The 21170-nt window shown below is 43.5% G+C and overlaps 1 protein-coding gene across 5 annotated transcripts; it reads left to right on the plus strand.

Moving 5' to 3' along the window:
* The first annotated feature begins 1720 nt into the window (after positions 1-1720).
* On the plus strand, positions 1721-10100 carry LOC137377763 (TLR adapter interacting with SLC15A4 on the lysosome-like). 5 transcript variants are annotated; one of them, XM_068047779.1, is made up of 4 exons: positions 1721-1963; positions 5351-5417; positions 7425-7493; positions 7579-10100. In XM_068047779.1, exon 4 carries the CDS (start codon positions 7587-7589, stop codon positions 8508-8510), a length of 924 nt encoding a protein of 307 aa, XP_067903880.1. In that variant the 5' UTR covers positions 1721-1963; positions 5351-5417; positions 7425-7493; positions 7579-7586; the 3' UTR covers positions 8511-10100. The 5 variants fall into 5 exon arrangements, with proteins under 5 accessions (XP_067903880.1, XP_067903879.1, XP_067903881.1 ...); XM_068047778.1 differs by lacking the exon at positions 7425-7493 and adding an exon at positions 4375-4449 and having other exon boundaries at positions 1722-1963; XM_068047780.1 differs by lacking the exon at positions 7425-7493 and adding an exon at positions 4378-4449 and having other exon boundaries at positions 1722-1963.
* Positions 10101-21170: the final 11070 nt, after the last annotated feature.

Genomic DNA, 21170 nt, shown 5'->3' on the forward strand with positions numbered 1-21170 from the left:
AAAATTATTGGGAACATGGATTTAAACTTAACATAGGACTCCAGAACTGAGGTAAGTGTCTCAAGCATTGCTCCTCACTGAAGTTGAGGTAAAAACATTGTTCCCTAAAGACCCTACCTGACAGCCCTTCTCGCCCTGCTCCTCCTCCCTCTTTTAGCAGCTTGTCCTGCACTGCATGCCCTCTCCTCATTCTCCCAGTCATGCTCAATACAGGGAGGCGGTGGTGCAGTGGTATTATCACTAGACTAGTAACCCAGAGAACCAGGGTATTTCTCTGGGGACATGGGTTCGAATACCACCACTGCAGAAGGTGGAATTTGAATTCAATTAATAAATCTGGAATTAAAAGCTAGTCTAATGATGGCCATGAAACCATTGTCGATTGTTGTAAAAACCCATCTGGTTCACTAATGTCCTTTAGGGAAGGAAATTTGCTGTCCTTACCTGGTCTGGCCTTCATGTGACTCCAAACCCACAGCAATGACTCTTAACTGCCCTCTGAAATGGCCTAGCAAGCCACTCAGTTGTATCAAACCGCTACAATGTCAATGAAACCGGACGGACCACCTGGCATCAACCTAGGCACCGGAAACAACAGCAAACGCAGCCCTGTCGACCCTGCAAAGTCTTCCTTACTAACATCTGGAGGCTTGTGCCAAAGTTGGGAGAGCTGTCCTACAGACTAGTCAAGCAACAGCCTGACATAGTCATACTCACCGAATCATACCTTACAGACAATGTCCCAGACACTGCCATCACCATCCCTGGGTACGTCCTGTCCCACCGGCAGGGCAGATCCAGCAGAGGTGGCGGCACAGTGGTATACATTCAGGAGGGAATTGCCTCAACATCGACTCCAGACCCCATGAAGTCTCATGGCATCAGGTCAAACATGGGCAAGGAAACCTCCTGCTGATTACCACCTACTGCCCTCCCTTAGCCGATGAATCAGTACTCCTCCACGTTGATCACTACTTGGAGAAAGCACTGAGGGTGGCAAGGGAGTGGAATGTAGAATTGCACCAGCAACCAAAGGAAATAAGAAACCAGTCAGTAGTTCATCATCCCTTTAAATAGCACTGGTAGGGTGTTCCTTCATTACATTCAACATCGTGTTCAGCTGTGTGATGTTAAGACAGGATGTTGGCTGGAGTGCGCAGTTGGTAAAATGTAACACTGGAGTTAAATCATCATTGAACACTGATTCTCCTCTTTACCTACTTGCTCTGCATGTTGCTGGCAGTATTTAGGTGCACACACATCAACCCCTTTCCCAAGATGGCATCCTCTACACTTCCAGCCAAAAGTATGCACACGTATCTCGATTTAGATTGCTATGTAGTGCCTAAAAAATGGGCACTGCATATCCCAGTTCAGCTCCTAGATATTGTAACTAACTATTATGATCATATACTCCTCCCTGAACATACAGTGGAGGGACATAATGGTGATGTATGAAACTTCTTCAGTGGCTTCCACTAGTCTACTTGGCAAAGCTTTCGGTGCATCAAAAAAAGATGATAACCTGTTTAAATTGAAACTATTCTCGCTTACAGTCAATGGACAGTACCTCTAGCCTATGATGGTTGATACATTGGAAAAAAATTGGGTCTGAAGGGTTAAAGTGTCAGTGGTGTAATTTCTGATGCTTGCAAAATAAGGGGAAGTTAATTATAACAAGTCATGGGAACAGTTTCATTTTGAGCAATGATATAGTTGCAACAAATGCATCATTTTTTTTATTGGATGTTGACTTATCGAACAATGAACATGTTTAAATAGCACAGAGTGAAAAAGAGTTTCTTCAGTCCATATAACTGAATTATTGACTGCTGCTGGAAAGGATTGATAATTAATAAATACACTGTAGTCACGTATGATGTCTGTTTTGAGATTGAATGCTTATTAATACTTCATTGACAGGAAGAGCTGAAGAGCTGAATTGCAGAACTGCATAAATCAAGTAAGTGCAATTTGCCAATTTTGTTTAAAGTTTTTTTTGGTAACATTTTGGTGAAGATTTCAACTAAGTTGGTATAACAGCAATAAGAAGCTTTTTCTCAGTTTCTCTGTTCTTTTCACGGCTCCGATACATACTGGTGAACACTTCCAGTGCAGGACCTGCCGTAGAGTTTAAATTGTTGCATTACTTCAAAGCAATGTCATTCTGGCAAGTTAATTGGCAAAATAAGCAGCCTCTGCTATAATGTGATTGTAAGAGCTGCAATCTCATCTCATTTGGCAGCTCCTAATTCAGCATGACACGCTGCAAATGGAAAGCATATGGAAGTTAAAGGGAGGCACTCTTCAAGCTTGACAATGACGGGCCTCACCACTGCTGGCACAGGCAGGCAAATGCCACCTCACAGAATCAGTACACTTTCATGACAAATTCTGTGATGCATTTGCATTGCTGATCATTCACTAATGCTTCTAATTATTGGTGACATTTGGTCTATAACTTGTCCCCTCATGTGGGCTGGTAGTCATGGAAAAATGTATAATATTTCCACAGTTGCAATATTACAAATGAGTCAGTGATGCCACCCAATGAGTCAGTAGACAGTGTAGATTGGCTTGGCTTTGATTTTGCAGTGTTGCAGAATGAAAAGATAAGCTGAAAAATTGTAGCAGGTGTATTACATGGCATGCTCAAGCATCCTGTGAAATGTTTTCTTAATCATGGGGCTGAAAGAATCTCACTCAACCTCTTGATTTGCTCTTGGAAATAAAAGAAAAATGGTGTTTCACAGGAAAGTTTTCACTATCCTAGTTGTTCTCTAATATTGGATTAACAATCTTCTGTAAAATGCTCTGCGATCATCTTCTGTTGAGTCCAATAAAATAAGAATTATTGCTCTTGCCTTATCCATTTTTTGCATTTCTCGCTCAGGAGCAGCTGTTAATTTGGTTGAAATCTGGTGTTGAGTACTTAAGTTAGAAGGACCAATGACACAATTGCACATAGGAACATTGGATTGGCTAACCAAAAAAGACCAAAGTCCATCCAGTTCACCTCCTACCATTCTGGAAGTGGCATGATACAATGATAACAGCAATCTTGACAACCAATTAATTTCTATCAATTTGTCTACAATAGACCCAACCATGAGGCAGTGGTGGCAAGCTATGGGAACCATAGGTGCAAAGGTACCTGTGCCCCCCATTACTACACTAACTCAACAGATCTCAAATTGCTCATGTACTGAATTCAAAATATTCGTCTCTGAAATAAATCTGTCTAATTTGTATTTGAATAATAAACATTATCTGCTTCTTGAAATCTGCATGAGGATGGAATCAGTTTGATTTTAGTTTTATTTCACTGTAAATTGCTTGTTGGGTTTATATTGGATGCCAAATAAGGCATCAAACTATGGTGTTATGTAATCACAACTAGAGGAAATTGGATAAATACTCGAAGGAGATAAAATGGCAGTGTTATGGGGTAAGACTCAGGGATTGGGATTAACTGGATTGTTCTTCTAAAGAACTGGCATAGATCCGATAGGCTGAATGGCCTCTTTCTGTGCTGTACTTTTTTTTTTAGAGATACAGCACTGAAACAGGCCCTTCGTCTCACCGAGTCTGTGCCGACCAACAACCACCCATTTATATTAACCCTGCAGTAATCCCATATTCCCTATCACCTACCTACACTAGGGACAATTTACAATGGCCAATTTACCTATCACCTGCAAGTCTTTGGCTGTGGGAGGAAACCCACGCAGTCACAGGGAGAACTTGCAAACTCCGCACAGACAGTACCCAGAATTGAACCTGGGTCCCTGGAGCTGTGAGGCTGCAGTGCTAACCACTACGCCACTGTATTCTAATACAGTATAAGGTAAAGTTCATTATGCTTTAATAGGGCATAATGGAGAAAGTGGTCCTTTTACTTTGCTAAATTCTTCGATTAATAATTGAAACATATGATTCAAGCTGAGTTGATTGGGCAGGGACCCTGGAGGTAATTTTCAACTTGGCCCCTTGGGTAGTAACCTACTGGAGTGGATTAACCACCATTAGACAACTCACCTGATTTTTGTTCTACTGATTTCAAATGAATGACAACAGTACAGGTTTATAAGGAGTGGTTGATCCTGCCCATTGACCAAGTTGAAAATTACCCATGGCTTGACCCCAGATCCCAACAAGACTCACTCAGCCTTTCACTCCTCCAGTGAATGAAATCAGCAAAGTGAACCAAAATCTGCAGGAACTGTGTTCAGTGCTTGCCACAAGTGCCTTCTTTGGACTATTGAAAATAAAAATGGAGCTCAACACTGCATTATGCTTCTCTCTGATTGACATATAAATAAGTATTGCCCTCCCTTTGATGGGTAATATTAACTTCAAATTACAATTCTTCAGCAGCAACTTCTACCACACAGAAGGGCAAGGGCAGCAGATGCAAGGGAACACCATCACCTCCAAGTTCCCCTTCAAGTAACACACCATCCTGATTTGGAATTGTATCGCTGTTCCTTCATTGTTGCTGGCTCAAAATCCTGGAACTTCCAACTTAACAGAAACATGAGAGTACCTACACCACATGGATTATTGCCCAGGTCCCTTGCACCTGGAATTTGATGTGTAACTGTCCTTTGCAAGATTTCATTCCAATCACTGATTTAAATGAGGAAGTTACCTTATGATAAGGAAGTCAGAGCTAGCCCCATTCCACCACTGTAACCATCGCTAGGAGTTTGATGATGACTCCGCTTACTCACTTCCGGCAAAGTTACATCAGTGGAGCCGGAGAAGATCTGAGGAAATTCCATGCCCCAAGAATTTGGAAGGCATCAATTCCTAAAAAGAAAATGGAATCAATAATATTCTAAGGCGGTATACTGCTAAATCTCACTGATTGGGTATATGGAGAACTCTTTGCATCCAACTGTAGAAGTTCTTCCCGCCCTAATAATCTATTGTTTGCTGAGGACAGGGTAATCCTTTGGTGCCTCTCTCAACCTCCACTATCATTTTGACTCATTTCTGAGCACTCTTGCATTCAGGTCAGAAGCTTTTGGGTTCAAATCCCATTGCAAGGCTGATACCTCACTAGTGAAATGCTGTATTGGGAGAGAGGCACTGTCCTTCCGATGAGATGCCAAACCACAGTCCTGTCCACCTGATCAGGAAATTTTTAAAGATCCCATGGCACCATTTGAAAAAGAGCAGGGAAATATCCTGGATAACCAAAACCACCAACAACAAAAAGGGTTATCTGGTCTATTTACAGAATCTTGCTTTGTGCAAATGGTTGCTGTGTTTGCCTACAAAGACACATTTAAAGGAATTGATACTCTGCGCTATATAAATGCTAGTTCTTTATTTCTTCTCATAGGTGTCAACTTGCATGAAACGTTAGGGGAGGAGCACATGTGCAGTCAGACCCGATGCTGCTGGGCCTGGTAATTGACTTCTCCTCACCCACTCACTTGCCCTGCTATGACACAGGCTGCCTGCTTAATTCCCAATGTCCTGCCTCTCCCTGTCTACCTTTCTGATTTGTAGTGCGCTGCCTAACTCCTGATAATTGGACCTGCCATGTCCACTGTTGTTGAAGTCTATGGCTGGTATTTTGCCCACCCCCCCACCCCCCAAAAGAGCAGGAAGGCGGCGGGGGGTGGGGTTGTGGGTGGGGGGGTAAAATGGAGCGGGAGGCTTGGGGGGCCCTTCCTGAGTCACTCCTGCCTCCACCGCCACTTTACGCAGGACGGCAGCGGTGAAAAACAGGCTGCCCTGTTAACAACCACTTAAGGGTCTCCACCCATTGCCACGGGGATTTTATCCATGGCTGGTCAGGCGGCCCAGAGCTGAAAGAAGCCGCTTGATAAAAGCAGGCGGCTTTATCACGGCTTGTGGTGGGAGGAGGGGGGGTGCCCTCATGATCAGGCACCCTGTGCCCGATGGAGGGCCACCCCTGCTGCCCCAACCACCCCCAACACCCAGCACGCACCCTTGTCCCTCCCAATCGACCACCCTTGCCCGACCGATCACCCCCAGCGAGGCCCCAAAAACTTACTTTCGTTCTGGGGCTCCCTGACATTTTCCTTCCGATGGCTGGGTTGCAGTCCCAGCAGTGGCCACCACTTCTGGCGGGGCTGCTAGGACTAAGAGCTGCCAGCCCGCTGGCTGGCCAGAATTTCCATTAGACAGGACTTCTTGCTTCAATGAGGTAGCAGTCCCACCTCAGACCAATTAAAGTCCTGGAGACTGCAAAATGTGGATCGGATCCTCAGGCCAGGCGGAGGCGGGTTCAGTCATGTATGGCTCCCGTCCGTCGAGGGTAAAATTCCGACCTATGTGTTGCAGTTGCTAGTCAGGATGCATATAAAACTAAACTGCAATGTTATCCATTTGCAAGATGCTTTTCTACTGGCTGAGCCAATGGTTCTCTGGTATGTGCTATTTCAAATTTCCTATACTGTACTGAGTCTCTCAGCAGTCACCATTGCACCCCAGATCTCAATCAGCTGACTTAACTGAATGAGACATTAAACCAGGGCCCCATCTGCCATCTCAGGTGGATGTAAAAGAACCCATGGCACTATTTTGAAGATGAGCAGGCAAGTTCATTCTGGTGTCCTGACCAACATTTATTTCTCAACCCAATATAACTAAAACAGATTATCTGATTATCACATTGCTGTTTGTGGAAGCTTGCTGTGTGCAAACTGGCTGCTGCATTTCCTACATTACAACACTGACTACACTTTGAAAGTACTTCATTGGCTGTAAAACAGTTCGGCATATTCTAAGGACATGCATGTGCACTATAAATGCAAGCCTTTCTTTTCTAGGTTGTTGGTGGAAGCTGAACTTGATTGTCTTTGCCTCAGTTGAGCAGGTTTACTGCCATATCTTGCTAACCTGTAATCCACATGTTCACACTTCAAGCGAATTGAATGTATTCTTCAAATCTTCCGTGCTCTAGGAGCCCTGTTGATGAATCAGGCGGGTCCCTGGAGGGTGGCAAATTTGAATATGCTAAATACAGCCATAAACCCATACAGTACAAAATAAGCTTCAAAGGTTGGGGTGCTTTGAAATAGTAACAGTGAAGGAGCAATTACTGCACCTCAGTGGCCATCCTTGACATCTGATCTTGAACAGCAAATATTCATGTGCGCTATTCGACCCTGGGGACACCAGGATGGAGAGTGATCTTGTCCTCTCTCAGCATTCCTGAAGGGCCATTATTTAGTGGTTAGGTTTGTGGATCCTGCGGGGTAAAGTTCAGCAGGAGCTCCTCCCACTAGCTTAGCCGCTGTGACTTGAGCTGAAGTTCAGCAGAATCCTGGTTGAGACGTGTAAGTGGGGTTCCCGTTGAAGTTCCAATGGCAGAATGGGAGAAACTCCAAGAAAATTCATCACCCTGGTTATGTTTTGTCTTACATGATTTTTGTACTCCCTAGCCTTGGAATGTTGTCACCAAATTTCATTACCCTCAGTGCCACTCAAGATCATTAAAAAGTCTTACAGATGTAAGTTGCATCATGTAATAGATTTTTGATGACTCATTTCTCATTGACTTGCATTTAGTTAATAAACAGTTTTGTGTCTTAACAGCTCCTGTCATGTTAGCCGAAGGATTCCTCACAGGGATTGGTTATAGCCATCACCAAAGGGAGTGCACCCACCAGCATAACTGCGCAAATTCCAGGAAGACACCTAAGACCAGCACTAGCTCTTGGGAAGAGCTCTTCAGCTCTTTGGAATTCACAGAAAGCATTGAAAACAAGCAGCACAGTGCAGAAGAAAACATTCAAAGCAGTTTAGCTACCTTGGGCAGCACCAGTCACGAGAAGGGAGAACCACTGCAGGTTCAAAGTCAAGAGGAAGTAACAGGCGTGAATACCAGGGTGCCCATGTTTGAAAGAAAGTCATCCGACATTTTAGACATACCAAATAACTCCAGACACAATGTAAGTGATTTGGATTTGTACCGATCTTGGTCCACCACTTGCCAGAGTTACACAGATTTACAGATTGCAGGAGATAATGTTACACCCAGCAGTCCTACAAGCTCATGCTGCTTTATGGATCATGATTACAAAAGCTGCAATTGGCCCACCATTCAGATAGAGAACCAATCTATATGGTCATCCATACCTGGCTGTTGTTGTGAAGGTCAGCAACCTTTTGGAACAGATGCATTCTTTACCAGCGACAAAAGCATTGCCCTTCTGAAAGAACCGTTGTCCAATTCTGTGCTCAACAGATACATGGAGCAAAAGATTACAGAACTGTATAAGCAGTACCTTGAGGACAACATGACAAAGTGCGCATCTCCAACAAAAATACTGGGCTCCCACTTCCTGATGACCAACATTGATCAAATTAGCCTGCAGATCTCTCATGAGAAAAATATGGAGCCTACAAAAGCTAAGGACATTGTTCTAAACTGCCTTTTTAGTGTTGCATGTGCAACCAATTCATCTGATATCTGTACCCCTAACTTGCAGATATCAAGCCAGCAAACTGATGAGTTAGTCCTATGATTTTAAACTTGCTTATGAACAGAATTGTAATCTGGATGATTTTTTTTTGGAGCAACTTTTGAACTCTGTCTTGTATTTCTAATTTAAATGGATGATCTGCCCAAAACTGTTCAGTGACGTTGAAGAATGCCATTAAGTAACATTCAACACAAACATGCCCTTTGGCTCTAAGCACTGGAACCAGACTAAGCTGCTCAATCCGCCATTAAATGAGGAATGATTTTTTTTTACTGTAGGAATTAATTTTAATGTATTGCACTAAATTGGATTTTTCAATGTGACTCATTTCCTGCTGATTTAAATCCAGCATATTAGATAATAATTTAAAACTAAGTGTTAGATATATACACTGTGCTTCGGACTTTATCTTATTGTTCCAGTCAAAAAAAAATCTAATGAGTAGAATTACTAATAATTTTTAAATGTTACCATGGACTACAAGTGTGCAAATACTTAATGAGTTCTTCTGAAATTTTTTCCACCACAGTTTTAGTCAAGATAATTTCAAGTGACTGTGCAGGTGATGTTCTGCGCCTCAGGAATTTTTTCTGACGTCAACATTGATTAACATGTTTGGTGAGGTCATCACATATGGTTGCCGAAACAGTTCCGAAAACACTAACTGATTAACAGCAGGGGCGAGTTTGGTGGGGGAGATGGGGTCGGTGGTGAATTCAATTCAATGGTTTAGGTTGCAGCTTCTTTTTATTTAATGAGATTCAAGACTCTGTTGCCTATAAGACTAGCTCAAAGCTGGCAAATAAAGGGGTACTCAGGGCTGCAGGATATCAGAGGAGATATATCAGCTGACGTAGGCTCCAACATTCAGCCTAAGTGGTACCCAGCTTCACCACTGGTTCTATTTTATTCATTCAGGACACTGAGTTTCCACTTCAGCCAACTTGGTCCAGTATTCCTCCAATGTCAGAGCTGAAGGTACTTATCTCCAAGGTAAGCAGCTGGGGTAGCTGTGTCTAGGGGATCATCACACTGTGAACATATTGCTGGTGTTTCACCGCCATCAGTCTACAGGTTATTGGCCTCTCCAACCAGCCTTCTCCACTGTAAGCCTTGCTTCCTCCATGCTTCAGGCCATGGAGATCCAGGTGACTGTCTCTGTGCTGCTGCTCGGCAGTGGCAGTTTGTGATCCAGTTCTGTCTGGGGTCTGCATGGTCCAGTTCTGTGGAGCGAACGCAAGGCTTGATAATATTTTGCTACTGTACAAGTAGCATATAAGACTCTAAAATGTGTACATAATACATGACAGATAAGGTTGCCAACACTGGTTTGATGTATTCTTGGAGGTCGTGTGACATTGTATCATGTGACATCGCATTATGTAACATTGAGTCACATGGCATTCGATCATGTGGCATCATTCTTCAGCCTGCAGTTTGCTATTGTTATTACATTATTGCCCCACTGTTTCTAACACAACCTTGACAAGTAGAGGATGCACACCATTTGTAAATGTAATCTTTGCCTCTGATTTCAAAACTCAGACGTTGATTACACAAGAAGAAATACTTTGGGTCTGGCACTAGAGATAATAAAATTGTATTTCAAAATTAAACAAACAAGTGTTATCAGTTAATCAGGCTGTGCAGTTTCAGTGCTCTGCTTTTATGTATTTCCTGACATTTAGAGCATTCTTGGCCATTTCTTCATGAGTTAAGTGGTCTTCAAACCACTTGAGAAGTGCAAAAGGAGTGTTTTTGTATGTGAATCCTGATTGGTCAGATCTCTGTTGCTAAGGATGCAGAAATCCTACAGTGTAGACCAAACTCACCGAGCAGAAACTGAAGTTAGCATTTATATCAGTTATCATTAAAATAAAAGTGGCAAGGTAAGAATTTCCATTTTCTAAATTATCAGTCAAATCTCAATGGTGCTTTCAAAGATTATGGGTTTTTTTGTCTCTCACATCAACCTGACACAGAGTCAGTCACTGTAGCATCAGAAGAGGGTTTGGAAAAAGCCTGTCAGCTTTAGCATTCAGATACCGCAACACTAAGAACAACGGTGGGCCTTTTCTGAAATGCCTGCTAATTTTCTCACTGACGTCTTGAAGAAAACCTTCACTTTTTTTTCAAGGGTAAATGGAAATTGTTGTAGACATGTGGTGCGACATGGGTGATTCCCACTCTTCAACTCCCCACCTGACCGCAGCAGGTTTAGCCTTTCGGTGTTCTATTTTTCAAATAAACAGAGAGCGACAGGTTTTCTTGTTTTTTTTAAAGAAGAAAATTGTTTATTGATCAATACACTTTATCGCAAAATTGTCACAACCACATCCACTCACGTAGTCACTCGCACACACACACACGTACACACAAGAGACAGATAGAGATGGGAAAAAGGAAGGCATGTTTTAATAGGGTGGGGGGGGTGGGGATGGTCACAATAAACCTGTTGAATTCTCTAGGAAATCAAGTTCTTGATGGGTGCAGGCCTGAGATGATTATAGATTTCTCTCTTGATTGAAGGTTCAGATGAGGACAGTGGGTCACTTGTAGTTCTCACTGCCGTACAATGTAGATGTAGGATTCTGCAGCAGGGCACATGTCTTCTGGATTGGCTCGAACACAAGCTGTTAGGATGTTGCTCCTCTCTCCCTCCCTACCTCCAGCTGTCCTTTTTGAAGGTAAAACTATGTCGACTCTCATCTCCTGGTAGGAGACGTTCTCATCTCTTCCCCATGGTGATTGTACAATGGCCCAGGACATGGCTACCTCACACCTCTTTGTTTCAGAAGAAGACATTCAAATCTGGCATGTTTTTAGGATGGGGTGAAATTGACACCTCTTAGCTTTGAAGGTTTGCCCTTTGTCTTTGTCAGACAGTTTGAATACACAAAAAGCCAATTCTTTTTCTTTGGTGGCCATTTTGGACCATTGTTCACTTTTTAAAATAAAACGTCATTTTTTAAAAGACAAAGTCACTTTTTCATAATGCTTCAGAGTTAGTCCATAATTTGTATCATTGCACTTCCGGTGTGTGTGACAAAATGCTTCTCTACATATTTTGAAATTCTCTTTCCTGAAATGCAATGCTTTCCCAGTATGCAACCTTTTTGAGATGCAAGATTTTAACTGACAACTTATTCAGTGAGGCGACTGAATAAACTCACTAAATTCATCAGACGTACATACTTATGTCATTTGAAGTCTGTGATATGCGAGACTGAATAGCCTAGAGTTTCTGCTAGGGTTCCAATGGGAAAATATGCTGGAAATTGTACTGTTTTTGCTGGGGTGAAGTTTCCTTGAACTGAAGAAACCGGCCAATCATCAGTTTCCATTGACTGCTGGTTAGAGGCCTGCTTTAGGTCAGGAAAAAGAACCTGACCCAAACCCGACCGAACTACAGCGGACCCGAGCCCGACCCGGCCCAAGTCCCTCCAATTTTGCCCCGATCCCGACCCGTCCCGAACCTGCCACTACTCGACCCGACCCGAGCCCGACCTGACCATCCCTTTACTTATCTTCCTGACACCGAACCTGCCGGAAGCTGCAGCGCATGCGTGATGACATCATAGCGACGTCAGTCGCTCACTGCGCAGACTCAGTTTCATCCCGGACTCTCAGCTCAGGTAAGTTTTTTTAACTCCAATACTTACCAGTAGAGCACTTACCGTGTGTGTCTGGCCCGACCCGACCTGACCCGACTCGACCTGGACTTGGTCTGACCCGACCCGAACCTGACACATGTCACAGATCTAGTATACTAAGGGCAGATAAATTGACTGAATTTGAACTTATTTAAAATTAATTTAAAGTAACTGCAGCATCAATATGAGAAACAGAATTCTGGGTGCAATGTGATGAACATCCCAAATGAGTGCAATTGGCAGTTTGTGGAGCAGTTCCTGCAGATTGGAAGGTAGCAAATGTCACCCCACTATTTAAGGTGGGAGGGCGAGAGGAAACAGGGAATTACAGACCTGTTAGCCTTACATCAGTCGGCTAAAGCATGTGATAAATGGACACTTGGATAATAATGATCTGATTGGGCATAGTCAACATGGATTTATGAATGGGAAATCATGTTTGACGAACCTTTTGGAGTTTTTTGGGATGTAACTAACAGAATTGATAAAGGGGTGTCAGTAGGCATGGTATAACTGGGATTTTCAGAAGGCTTTTGATAAAGTTCCCCACAGGAGATCGGTTAGCAAAATTAAAGCACATGGGATAGAAGGTACTATACTGGCATGGATTAAGGATTGGTTAACAGGTAGAAAGCAGAGAGTAGGAATAAATGGGTTATTCCAGCCCTGTCGGCCCTGCAAAGACCTTCTTAATAACATCTGGGGGCTTCTGCCAAAGTTGGGAGAGCTGTCCCACAGACTACTCAAGCAACAGCCTGACACAGTCATACCCACCAAATCATACCTTACAGACAATGTCCCAGACACTGCCATCACCATCCCCAGATGTGTCCCATCCCACCAGCAGGACAGACCCAGCAGAGTTGGCAGCACAGTGGTATACATTTGGGAGGGAGTTGCCCTAGGAGTCCTCAACATCAACTCCAGACCCCACGAAGTCTCATTGCATCAGGTCAAACATGGACAAGGAAATCTCCTGCTGATTACCACCTACCGTCCTCCCTCAGCTGATCAGTTAGTACTCCTCCATGTTGAACACCACTTGGAGGAAACACTGAGGGTAGCAAGGGCGCAGAATGTACTCCAGGTGGGAGACTTCAATGTCTATCAGCAAGAGTGGCTTGGTAGCACCACTACTGACTGAGCTGGCTGAGTCCTAAAGGACATAGCTGCTAGACTGGGTATGCGGCAGGTGGTGAGAGAACCAACAAGAGGGAAAAACATACTTCACCTCATCCTCACCAATCAGCTGGCTGCAGATGCATCTGTCCATGACAGTATTGGGAAGAGTGACCACCACACAGTCCTTGTGGAGACAAAGTCCCGCCTTCACATTCAGTATACCCTCCATCGTGTTCTGTGGCACTACCACCGTGCTAAATGGGATAGATTTCAAACAGATCTAGCAATGCAAAACTGGGCATCCATGAGGCGCTGCGGGCCATCAACAGCAGCAAAATTGTACTCAACCACAATCTGTATCCTCATGGCCCGGCATATCCCCCACTCTACCATTACCATCAAGCCGGGGGACCAACCCTGGTTCAATGAAGAGTGCAGGAGGGCATGCCAGGAGCAGCACCAGGCATACCTCAAAATGAGGTGTCAACCTGGTGAAGCTACAACACAGGACTATCTACATGCCAAACTGAGTAAGCAGCCTGCGATACACAGAGCTAAGCGATCCCATAACCAACGGATCAGATCTAAGCTCTGCAGTGCTGCCACATCCAGCCGTAATGGTGGTGGACAATTAAACAACTAACTGGAGGAGGTAGCTCCACAAATATACCCTCAATGATGGGGGAGCCCAGCACATCAGTGCAAAAGATAAGGCTGAAGCATTTGCAACAATCTTCAACCAGAACTGCCAAGTTGATGATCCATCTCAGCCTCCTCCTGATATCCCCAGCATTACAGATGTCAGACTTCAGAAAATTCGATTCACTCCACATGATATCAAGAAACGACTGAAGGCACTGGATACTGAAATGGCTATGGGCCCTGACAATATTCTGGCAATAGTACTGAAGACCTGTGCTCCAGAACTTGCTGTTCCCCTAGCCAAACTCTTCCAGTACAGCTACAACACAGGCATCTACCTAGCAATGTGGAAAATTGCCCAGGTATTCCTGTCCACAAAAAGCAGGACAAATCCAACCCGGTTAATTACCGCCCCATCAGTCTACTCTCAATCAGTAAAACGATGGAAGGTGTCATCAGCTCCTGACCTCATTACAGCTTTGGTTCAAACATGAACAGAAGAGCTGAACTCAATCGGTGAGGTGAGAGTACCCTTGACATCAAGGCAGCATTTGACCGGGTATGGCATCAAGGAGCCCTGGCAAAACTGGAGTCAATGGGAATCGGGGGAAAACTCTCCAGTGGTTGGAGTCATACCTAGCACAAAGCATGATGGTTATGATTGTTGGAGGTCAATCTTATCAGCTCCAGGACATCATGACAGGAGCTCATCAGGGTAGTGTCCTAGACCCAACCATCTTCAGCTGCTTCAGCGATGACCTTCCTTCAATCATAAGGTCAGAAGTGTGGATGTTCGCTAATGATTGCACAATGTTCAGTACCATTCGCGACTCCTCAGATACTGAAACAGTCCGTGTAGAAATGCAGCAAGACCTGGACAATATCCAGGTGTAGGCTGATAAGTGGCAAGTAACATTCACGCCACAGAAGTGCCAGGCAATGACCATCTCCAACAAAACAGAATCTAACCATCTCCCCTTGACATTCAATGGCATTACCATCGCTGAATCCCCCACTATCAACATCCTGGGGGTTACCATTGACCAGAAACTGAACTGGAGGTGTCATATAAATACCGTGGCTATAAGAGCAGGTCAGAGGCTAGGAATCCTGCAGTGAGTAACTCACCTCCTGACTCCCCAAAGGCTGTCCACCATCTACAACGCACAAGTCAGGAGTGTAATGGAATACTCTCCACTTGCCTGGATCGGTGCAGCTCCAGCAACACTCAAGAAGCTCAACAACATCCGGGTCAAAGCAGCCTGTTTGATTAGCACCCCATCCACAACATTCACTCCCTCCACCACCGACGCACAGTGGCAGCAGTGTGTACCATCTATAAGATGCACTGCAACAACCCACCAAGGCTCCTTAGAAAGCACCTTCCAAACCCACGACCTCTACCAACTAGAGGGACAAGAGCAGCAAATGCATGGGAACACCACCACCTGTAAGTTCCCCTCCAAGTCACAAAGCATCCTGACTTGAAACTATATCGCTGTTCTTTCAGTGTTGTTGGGTCAAAATCCTGGAACTTCCTTCCTAACAGCATTGTGTGGTGTACCCACCTCATGTGGACTGCAGCGGTTCAAGAAGGCAGCTCAACACCACCTTCTCAAAGGCAATTAGGGATGGACAATAAATGCTGGCCTAGCCAGTGATGCCCACATCCCATGAATGAATTTTTAAAAATTCTTTCATTGGCAGGCTGTGACGAGTGGGGAACCACAGGGATCAGTGCTTGGGTACCAGATGTTCACAATATATATCAATGTTTTTGATGTGGGGACCAAATGTATTATTTCCAAGTTCACAGATGACACAAAACTAAGTGGGAATGCGTGTTGTGAGGACGATGCAAAGCAGCTTCAAGGGGATTTGGACAGACTTACTGAGTGGGCAAGAATGTGGCATACGGAATATAATGTGGAAAAATATGAGGTTATTCACTTTGGTAGGAGGAATAAATAGTCCACAAATCTCCGAATCGGCAAGGAATCTATGTCCCTTGAAATCTGGTGTAGGTCTTTGTTCTTGACCTGAGTAAGGCCCCAAAGTTGCTTTTAAGAAAACAAATCAATCCCAAAGGGAATGAATATTATCTTTTAAATGATGATCCTCTGCTTCTTTAGGAGTGTTCAAAGAAACACAGGCCTTTTTGTCCTCAGCTCCTCCTAGGCCTCGTAGTTCTCCTCGTGGAATGGGTCCAACTACTGCCTGCTCCTCAAGACTGACAGCTTTGCTGCAGATCTACAGGTGCGGGCTGCTCACTCTGAGAATGGAAATACCTTATCCGTGAGATTTAGGGTAGTGTCAATGCCCTGAAGAGTCGGTGGCCAGAGACCCTCTTTAGTGACCTAACACCAGTCACTGCACCGCAACTTCATTGTACGTGAAGCACTATGGGACATTTCTGAGAGACGGGATAAGGCGCACTTTAAATACAAGCTTTTCTTTCAACCCAGTAAGCAAGGAACATGAGAGGAGGGATCTTTTCAGTCAAAAACATTTGTGCAAGAGCATTTGCAATTTTGAGTGACTGGGCTGCTTAAAAATTATGAACAAGTTAAGAAATCCAATATTTATGAATTCTGAGAAATTTAGTTCAATTTTCTCCCTCCCTCAATAACAACTTGCATGAACTTTTACATTGTTTAAAAAAAAGTCCAAAACGATAACGTTATCAAACAAAATTTAACAGTAAGCCAAATACGGAGATAATTAGGACAGGTGACCTAAAGTTTGGTCAAATAGATAGGTTTTAAGGCTTTCTAGGTAGGGGTAATTGGGGTCAGCAGTCCTCCGGCACATCACTGATTCGTCATTATTCAGGGAACCCAGCCAGTGAATGACAGTAGGTTATTCATCTACAAACCTGTCCTCATCCTATTTAGACACAAAAACAGGCAATGACCATCACACATTTGCACAGACGGGGACACAGACACAAAGTACATATATGCACACACACACACAAATACCTTTCGGCAAGAATCACTAGATCGGGACCAGAAGCAAGAAACAAGAAAGATGATTTTCCTTCTCCTCCCAAGCCTCACCAGATTGGTGAGGACATTAACCATTTCACTGCCACTCAGGTGACATAGAATTACATTGATATTACAATGCAAAAAGAGGTTGTGCAGTCCAACCGATCTGTGTTTGCGCTTATCCTTTACATGAATGGTAGTCCTAAACCCATGTGACACCCTGTTCCCATATCCCTCATGTTCCCTTTCCTTCAACCATCTTACTTGTTCTTAAATGTTGACAGTTTTAATTACTAATTCTATAGCCTTGCAGCAAACTTCAGATCAGCAAATTTAGCAAGGAATGAGAATCAATCGTAGGACCTTTGTGATCCACAGACTCAAATGCTGAGTAGGTAGTGCTGAGCCATTTGGGTAGTGAGTTTGATTTGGATAGTGCCAGCATTTGGTGGGGAAGTTATATTGTGATAGGTCCATGCAGTCAAACAATATTATATGGATGCCATGCAGTGGTGGAGTTCTGCCCAAGGGCAGGTCCTCTATTCTTTCTCTCCATGCAAGGGAAATGAGCGCGACTAGGGAAGCGGGTACATAAAGTGGTTTTCCATTGCCTTCCTCAGACTAGGACAGGAATTGAACCTGCGCTGTTGACATTGTTCTGAACCACACGCTAGTCATCCAGGCTACCAGGTCCCCCACACAAAGAATCACACAGGTTAAAATACCATAGTGAGAGAGAACAAGCAAACTCTTCGAATGCATTACAATATTAGGCTTGGGTTAGGAATTTTATGGAATGGGATTCAGTAGGAAACGACTTGATACGTGGGAATTTAATATCTGGATCAGTTGTAGCTGCTTATCTAGAGTTAGCTTTGAAGAGTAACAACACGAAGATGAAAGTCCTTGAAACAGCTGAACACGATTCAGGTTCAAGTTCTTTGGTTTTCAATGATGGCGTTTTAATTATTTCAAGATGAAGGTTTTCTTTTTAGTTCTTTGATTGCCAACAGCAGTGAGTGCAGGAGTGTTTGTACATGGTGTTCTTGATGACCCTCACTGGCTCAACACAGTCAGGAATGTGGGCACCTATCAGCTTTTCACTTCAGAGCAGGGCAGGGAGATAAGAGGGAGTCTCTGTGCATTTATTGGATCAAATGCAATTTTGTGAATGTAACAACATCTCCCTGGGTTTACCTTGTATGGACATGTGATGAATCTCAGGCACTACAATGGATTTATTCAGGGTTTATGTTGGTTACCTTAAAAAGGGAGGCAGTGTGCCAGTTTGATTCATTTCTGTACAGAAAAAAAATACATTGAGTTGCAATAAAATTAAATGTTGTCCACCAGTTCCATGAAAGAATGAAAGATTTACATTTATAGAGAGATGTTTCAAAGCACTTTACAGCCAATAAAGTACTTTTGATGTGCTGTCACTGTTGTAATGTAGGAAACGCCACATTCAATTTGCACACCGTAAACTCCCACAAATAGCAGTGCGATAATGACCAGATAATGTGTTTTTGTGTTGATTGTGGGATAAATATTGGCCGGGATACCAGGGAAAACTCCCCTGCTCTTCTTCAAAATGGTGCCCTGGGATCTTTAACATCCACCAGAGCAGGCAGATGGGGCCTCAGTTTAACATCTCATCCAGAAGACAGCACCTCTGATAGTGTAGCCCACCCTCAGTACTGCATTGGAGTGTCAGCCTTGAGTTTCGTGCTCAAGCCCTGGAGTGGAACACAAACCCAGAACCTTCTGACTCAGAGATGAGACTCCTACCAACTGAGCCATGGCTGACACTAATATGAAATAAACTTCAGGGTAAAAACACGAGTGATACTAATTCAAATCAGCCATGATCAAATTGAATAGTGGAATGCGTTCGAGGACTGGAATGGTCTAGTTCCAATGAATGCTGCTTTCAATAACTCAGCTCTGATTCCCTTTATTTTTATCGCTGTGATTTCTGTTGTGACACTGTCCAAATTTCTACCTTTATGCTTTTCATTGGTAATAAGTGATGGTGTTGACTGCCATTAAAGGCAAGTAACACAGATGGCAACATAAGGAACGGATGAAGGCCATTCAGCTCCTCGATCCTGCTCCGCCATTCAATTAGATCATGGCTGTTCAATACCTCAACTCCCTTTGCTCCTTATCCCTTGATACCCTTACCAAACAAAAACGTATTGATCTCAGCTGTGAAAGCTGCAACTGTCCCAGCATTCACAGCCTTTTAGGGGCGAAAGTTCCTAATTTTTACTACTCTTTGTGTGAAAAAGTGCTTCCTGATTTCACTCCTAAATGGCCTAGCTCTACTTTTAAGATTATATCCCCTCATTCTTGATTTCTCTACCAGAGGAAATAATTGTTCTGCGTCTGCCCTATCAAATCCTGGCAACAATGTAAAAACTTTGATCAGATCTTTGAATGTGTAAAATAATTACTTGAACTATCTTCCCAGTTCCTTTCATTTTCTCCCAGTCATGATTTGTGTTAGTTATGTTGTTTACAGAATCTTTAAGTTGTGTCATAAAATGGCTGGTTCAGTAGGAAAGGTAAAGGTTAAGACAGCAAGAAGGAAAGTATTTCAAAATGGCAGCCACATGTTCAAATGGCCTCTCTGTGAAGAGATTTAATATTATTTTTTGTACAGATTTCTAACAGTTTCAATGATCCATTTGTAGATGAGAAAATAGCAGAGGATAAGGCTATAAATCTGTACTCTATAAAGAATGGCAAGAGGCTGCTATATAGATAAATGAAGGACAAAAACTGTTGCCAGACAACCTTAAGACTGGATCACCTGAAGGACTGCAAGTGCAGGTCATCACAGGACATGATGTCGAGTCACACATGACCAGGCAGTTGTGGGTGGAGTCTGAGATAGTAAGATAGTTTAAATGTGCACATGCAGTAACTCTTTATGTATATAAGTTCCAGTTCTGTTATAATAAACCCCATGTTTATTTTGGATATTGCTGTTGCGTGATTGCCTTCTCTTTGCAATTACTTGTAGTCCGGTGACTCTTAACAACAGATCACATATCGAGGGTCACGTAATATTACAACAACAAGCCAACAGACGCACAAAGGTAAAAGCAAAATACTGCAGATGCTGGAAATCTGAAATATAAACAAGAAGCGCTGGAAATACTCAGCAGGTCTGGCAGCATCTGTGGAGAGAGAAGCAGAGTTAACGTTTCAGGTCAGTGACCCTTCATCAGACGCACAAAGATGCCTGACAGCTGCAGCTGTTTCCTGATGTGCTGCCCTCCTCTTCACCTGGCGATGGGTCCATTGAAAAACTAAAGGGATAATTTTGACTTTAGAGGGTAGTGTAAATGATACAATATCAGCTCGGCCACTCATTAAATACTGCAATAGAAAGACAAACCAGGAGAGGTGTTTAACTGATGGATGAGCTAATAGAGCGCATTTTACATGTTGGTCCAAAAGTCAAAATTATCCCTTGAAGAGTCTGATCATTGGGAAGGAGCCACCTGGAAAAGAATGGAGTCTGAGTGGATACCCAGTTGTCTTTTCTTTTTAAGCAAGGTGAAGAAACAGGTTCCAAACTCTCTTACTTTCTACTACACTGAGGAGACAGTCCAAGGTTTTGTTGTTCCAGCTTCCTTCAGACTGTAGTTTGAACCTGGACTGCTGTGGTCACAGCTGGAAGGAAAGAGCTCCTGACTGCAGTTTGAGCAACTTGTGTAAAATCAGAATTCAAGTGTTCTGCCAACAACTTGTATTTATATAGCGCCCTTAATGTGAGTAAATGTCCTTTGGGGCTTCACAGGAGCGCTCTAAAGCAAAATTTGACACTGAGCCACATAAGGAAATATGAGGTAAGATGACCAAAAACTTGGTCAAAGAGGTTTTAAGGAGTATCTGAAAGCAGGAAAGAGAGGTGGAGATCATTAGAGAGGGTATTCAAGAGCCTGGGCCCTTATCAGTTGAAGGCACGGCCACCTTTGGTGGAGCGATTAAAATCGGGGATGCTCAAGAGGGTAGAATTCGAGGAGCTCAGATATCTCAGACGGTTGTGGGCTGGAAGAGATTAGAGTGATAGGGAGGGGGCGAGGCCATGAAGGGATTCGAAAACAAGGATGAGAATTTTAAAATGGAGGCATTATTTAACTGGGAGCCAAGGTAGGTCAGCGAGCACAGGTGTGATAAATGAGTGGAAATGAGTGAGGACTTGGGCAGCAGAGTTTTGGATGACCTCAAGTTTATCGAGGGTAGAGTGTGGAACATGAACCAGGAGTGTGTTGGAATAGTCA

The sequence above is a fragment of the Heterodontus francisci genome, chromosome 15 (genome assembly GCF_036365525.1).
Source record: "Heterodontus francisci isolate sHetFra1 chromosome 15, sHetFra1.hap1, whole genome shotgun sequence".
NCBI lineage: Eukaryota > Metazoa > Chordata > Chondrichthyes > Heterodontiformes > Heterodontidae > Heterodontus > Heterodontus francisci.

What these genes read in the sequence shown, in the direction of transcription:
- LOC137377763 (XM_068047779.1), top strand. Translation starts at nt 7,587, where the DNA reads ATGTTAGCCGAAGGATTCCTCACAGGGATTGGTTATAGCCATCACCAA.